At 41.1% G+C, this 6,000-nt stretch overlaps 1 protein-coding gene across 1 annotated transcript in view; it reads left to right on the top strand.

Annotated features, from left to right (window-relative positions):
* Positions 1–6,000, top strand: part of slc26a6.1 (solute carrier family 26 member 6, tandem duplicate 1) — a gene marked incomplete at its 3' end in the record, with an annotated part of 163,432 nt that overhangs the window by 1,697 nt on the left and 155,735 nt on the right. The window contains 1 exon segment of the mRNA XM_084333505.1: positions 209–319. Within this exon segment, the coding sequence (XP_084189631.1) occupies positions 209–319 (111 nt within the window).

Below are 6,000 nucleotides of genomic sequence, written 5' to 3'. Positions count from 1 at the left end.
GATAGATAGATAGATAGATAGATAGATAGATAGATAGATAGATAGATAGATAGTTTCTTACTCTCTCTCTCCCTCTCTCTCCACTCTCTCTCCTTCCCTCCCCCCTCTCTCTCTCTCCCCCCCTCTCCCCCCCCCTATCTCTCCCCCCCCCCCTCTCTCTCTCCCCCCCTCTCTCCCCCCCCCCCCCCCCCTCTCTCTGTCTTTATAGGTATGGCTAATGCTATGGTGGCAGGAGTCCCTCCAGTCATGGGTCTCTACTCCTCTTTCTACCCTCTGCTCATCTACTTTGTCCTCGGCACCTCCAGGCACGTTTCAATCGGTGAGCTCTAGTGTGTTCTATACTGGCTTTTACTGATCCATGAGTCAGTGGCTGTTTCACAGGTAGCGCCTCACACTGTTTGTAAACAGTGATGATTTGGCTCAGGAAGTCTCTAGGGACGGTCTCAATGAAATCATGCAACGTTTGTCTGTGGGTTTGGTTCCCTTCCTTCTCCCCGGTCATCTGCTTTCATCCAGAACGTCCCCAGAGTCCAATCCCATAGAGAGACAGCGGAGAACAGTCTCACCAGGTGTGCAAGGCCGTTAAACACCAAAGATCCTGAGCTTCAATGCTCTCTGAGAACGAGAGCCATGGAGTCGATGCTAAATCGTGTGCCTATAAGTCACATTTAGAAAGATAATTGTGTGCTTTCAACTCAAAAGACTCAAATTTTTGGACACAGGAAGCAGAGTTTACAAGATGACATTAACAAGAGAAAAAAAATTGTCTATTTTCTACATCTCCCCAAGTACAGTATTTTTAGCTCAGGATCTTCAAATCATATCCTAGTGTTATTTGAAGGTAAGGTCATTTCTTGAAACAAGCAACAGTATCTTGAAATTGCGCGGGTCACTCCTTTACTTGAAGATAACTTTACTTGAAAAACCATGACGCAAGAATTGTTTTGTATCAGAGCAAGTGAACATATCTCACCTCATTGGCTGACGGGGCGACAGGTCTTTTGCTGCAGCAGCCGCTCCCTCCCTCTGGAATGCTCTCCCCAGCCACGTCCAGACTGACAACACCCTGCTGTCCTTTAAAACAGCCACATCCAGACTGACAACACCCTGCTGTCCTTTTGTGGTATATTCTAATCACAATACCTAAGGTTATTTACAGCACAATGAGGTTGTTATCTGGAAGGAGGGAAAAAGGACAGAGTGATAGAATGGTCTCCTCACCTGACTTAGTCAGATGAGAAATAAGCTTGTGCAGCCAGACAAAAGAGGAACTTATGGTCCAAACTCATTTATTTGCCGAGAGGCCAAAGGTGGATAAGCAATCAGGTACGTACAGGGATTATTCATCATTTTTCATAAGACATGATTGTACAAAAGGATGGATGAGATTTACATAATCATATAGCCCATTCACAGTGGCTTCTTCACATCAAGACAGTTTTGCACATAAATAGTAGTCATGTTATGTCAATGAAACGAGAATGTACTGAGCAATACACATGGTTAAACCTGGTCTAAGATTACACTAAACAACACCCAAACAGTGGGTTCCATGATTCACTTACATGTATTTTGCCAGGCACATTCTCTGGTGGGCGATGGAGGCTCAGCATGACCCCCTGGTGTAGGGTGTGTGGCTGGCCTTCCTACTAACTTTACTGATCCAATATTTATAGGTTAAATGACCTCACTATTTTTAAACTAGTTCAACCAATCACAAGTATCTAAAAACAGGCGGTCTTCTTGTTGGGGCTATCTGCCCCAACATGTCCTTGCACAATGGGGGTTGGTATCGGTGGCCCCCTCCTTTGGGCTGTGGTCTTCTCAGTCCAGGGGGTCTGTGGCCTGTGTCTCCTCTGAATGAATCCAACACTTTAACATGGTTCATGCAATGATCTATAGATCTCTAATATCACCCCAGTACAGTCATTGCTTCTAGGCTGATACCAAACATCATAGAAGACAGCACCAACCTTTATTTACCAGACTGACACTTTGTATTACAACTATGATTTAAAGCGTATATGGTTTACAACAAGAGTGAAATAGCTTTATTACTTAACCAGTTTGACATTCCTAAAATGGTATTCAAATCTTCTTTGTAAGTTACTTTCTAAATTGATATGGTTTAGTTTCCTACAGACTTAAGACATTATTTGACCTGTGTGTCTGGTCTCTAATCTATTATTATGTGGATTCAAACAGTTTTAGCATGCGGGGGCTTTTATGACCTGTCCCCTGTGTCTCCAACTGTTCTCCTAAATACAGTTGGGTAAACAGTAACATGAGAGGGGGTTGCCTGAAAGCTCCCCAGAATGTCACACAACCCTGACCATATTTGCATCTTCATTGTTTTGTTACCCTGAGAGTCCATGTAATGCTACAGTTCAATATTAAAGCATTATCTTTAATTAACTATTATAACAGATATTTTCAGTTTCAGGGTTGATCTAACAGTCTGCTCAAGTCAATATACCATAATTCCTCACTCTGACAATTTACATTGTCATAAAACCAGTATCTTGACTTGATTTTCTATACATATTAACCATACAATTTAACATAATAACAAAAATCATAAATTGTTCCAATTTTTCTAAAAAATTTCTCAATTTTTTCATTATTCTTTGGTACATATCATCAATAAGCTTTTGCTCCTCAAGCCAGAGGCCCACCTTTTAAAGAACAACTTTTGGATTTGTTGAAAACAATTAAAAAAAAATGTTATCTAAAAATTACACATTAAAATATAATAAATCACAAATTTAAAACCCAATTTTCTTAATCTATAGTAACGATGTTCCCACACTCTCTTAGATGATCTGGTTGAGAGAAAACATACATTAGTATCACAATATTTTCACTTTACATTCATTCTCTGAAATAATATCTTCTTCCTGCTAATTTTCTCTTAAAATAGTACCATCACATCTTGCATAATTCATCAATTGGCTCTCCATCCTCCCCCCTTTTATGACCATATAATGGACATAATCTTACCAACTTGGTCTCCACAGCCTCAGTTCGGCCGGGGAAAGCAGACACTCAATGAAAAAAATTGTCAGCACCTATCCTCACTCTGGCCCTAATCGATGTGTTGTTCTTACCCTGCGTTGTGTTAATCCATCCGCCCTCTGTCTGTGCCTCCTATCAAATCAAATGTGCACAAACAGAGACCATCAGTAGCTCTGTTCAGTCACCTGTCTTGTTTCCCACAGCCCAATTACACAATTCCCAGAGGATCCTGCTCACATTTTCAGCTCAGCCCTCAGACCGGCTCCGCAACCCTCAGGCCAGGTATGCCCCAGGTCTAGTCATCTATCACCACATGACAACCTGTCATCAGACGATTCTTTTAGCCTGGACATTTTCCCAAACCTCATCTGTTCAGTTATTACAACCCGGCCCCAACTGCATGGGGTTCTATAGAGACGGGGGTCTCTGTACACAAGAATCCTCTGACCCCTTTTTGGTAATAACCACTATTTGGACTGAAAAGAAACAGGAAAACTGAAGTTACACTGTACCGTGTATTTCTAATGTAATGTATTCATGTGTCCTCCGAGTTGATCTGCATTCCCCCCCTTGACTGAGCTGTGAAGAAACAAAGCACAAAGCAACTTCTTTTACACAATATTTCAACATACTTTTAAGAGAAGCCATGAATCCATATGCAAATGTGACGGAACTACTTAGCTCTTTTTGACATTCTGTCCCAACTTATCTCAGCCTTCAACAGTTCTCTCTCCTCTCACCCAGATCATGAAAAACAGTTGGGAAATAAAAGAAAAAGACAAATAATCAACAAAACATCTCAGTAAACACATCCTTCAATCACATGTGTTGCATCTCCACATGTGAAATCACCAGTCAATGTCAGACCTTGCAATCAAAAGTTAGGGGGCACACTGAAATTATGGCAAGGGTTATTAGCCCCCTAACTTTTGATTGCAAAGTCTGACATTGACCCCCTTTTCAGGAGTTGACCTAGAGCCCACCAAGGTCATGCATATCCAGTGATGAAGCTAAGCTATGCTAACGGAGCGTCTATTCCCAAAGCTAAAATGCACGCACAGAGACAAAAAAGGTATGTATCTTCTTGTCTAACTCCAGGGAAGATGTTAAATAAGCTAATTTCCCAAAATGTTGGAGTTTTCCTTTAAGGCCAATGAATCTCAGGTTAAAAAACTATTTGAGTAAACATTGAAAACGGGCCCCACAGACCCGAACACCACACAAGGGTTAACCCATCCTAGCCACTTGAATGAATGAATGATTTTATTTCGGTTTTCTTTTACCAAGCAATGTACAGTAGTAGGAAATGTATAAAAAAAAGAAAGAAAACTACCGAAATGTTGTAGGCTGAAGCCAAGGCTTATATTGCCTACCCTTTTTACATTACATTATTAATAAAAAAAACAAAAGGTTACGAAAGTTGCGGTTGTAATAGAGTTATGTTATAATAAAATATAATTAGGATTATAATAAGGTTTTATATTTATGTATCACCTTATATTTGAACAGTTTCTTAAATGTATATAGAACTACACATTTTTAATTCGTTGTCACAGTTATTCCATAGTTTTACCCCATAGTCCCCCCCCCCCTAAGATATACATCTACTATATTTGTCCTTGAGTTTGTGATATTGAAGACACAAGTTTATACCGGTGTTCTGCGGAATCCTACTCCCTCCTCGAAAACTGCTGCCGTAGCGCGACTCGCTAGAGGCGTCTGCAAAATTCCACTACTCTGCTGAGAACTGCTGCCGGTGACGTCAGTGCTGCGAAATTCCACTACTCCCTCCTCGAAAACTGCTGCCGTAGCGCGACTCGCTAGACGCGTCTGCAAAATTCCACTACTCTGCTGAGAACTGCTGCCGTAGCGCGAATCGCCTATATCTTTGGACAGCTGGGTGACGTCACCCTATAGTTCACTCCGAATTCCAACAGGTGTACCGACATTTTATCATCTACAAATACATTCGGATGATATTGTTTAAGATTTATCAACAAGACTCAACAAGACGTTCGTCAGCAAGGTGGCAGAATATTGTAGAGTGAACGATTGTGGGTCATGCGCATGCGTGCGCAACAGTGGCGTCGTTAGCACTGGGCTTCCGGGGCTTTAGCCCCGGATGTTTTTCTCCTAGCCCCGGATCTAAAAAAAAAAAAAAAAAAAAAAAAAAAAATTGTTTACATTTTTTTCTTTTTTACTTTTTTTTTTTTTTTTTTATGTCAGCATCCCCATTGTCTGTGCTGAATGTTTGTTAGTGTTTGGTATTTTTTGTTGGTTTTTAGTACTTTTAAACATTTTTAGTAAGTAGTTTTCATTTGATCCTATAATTCTTTCATTCACCGATTTGTGGACTTTTTTTTTAGTGTCCTGAAAGGCGCCTTATAAATCAAATGCATTATTATTATTATTATTATTATCATCCAGGAGGGAAAAGACACTTTGGATAGTAGGGACTGCATCTCTGCCTGTCCTGACCAGGAAACACTTTGCAACTGTGATCTCCTCTGGCAATAGTTGGATATTGTAATGTGTGGCGAGGGGTTGCAGCAATTCCACTGAGAGAAACTGGTCTGAGGCTGGATAACATGCCTGTATGCCTCTCATAAGTTGTTATCCAACTCATGAGAACCTGCTCTCAAGCTCTTGCAGCATTCTGTCGACGACTGGATAGAACAGTCTCTGTCTCAGCTGATCTCCTGAGCTGAGGATTGAGCTTGTGCCACAAGATCACTCAACTACATACTCGTCCATCCTTTTCTGCTTCCTCCTTTGGCTGGTAGTATGTTCCTCAATCCAAAGGCCATTACAGGCCATTCCTGTCATACATGTCCACTGCCATCTCTGAGGTGCGATAACCTTTGAGTGTGTCCTGCACTGTGCTTTTAAATAGTACAGATATTGAAGATGTGCACTTTAACGCAGTAGCACCTGGAGCCATCCATACCCATGTCCAGTGTCCTATAATAAGCTTTAATCGAACCT

The sequence above is a fragment of the Notolepis coatsorum genome (assembly GCF_963971535.1).
Source record: "Notolepis coatsorum genome assembly, chromosome: 17".
Classification (NCBI taxonomy): Eukaryota; Metazoa; Chordata; class Actinopteri; order Aulopiformes; family Paralepididae; genus Notolepis; species Notolepis coatsorum.
The sequence above is the reverse complement of the archived record's forward strand: the minus strand, read 5'-3'. Positions and strand labels throughout refer to the sequence as shown.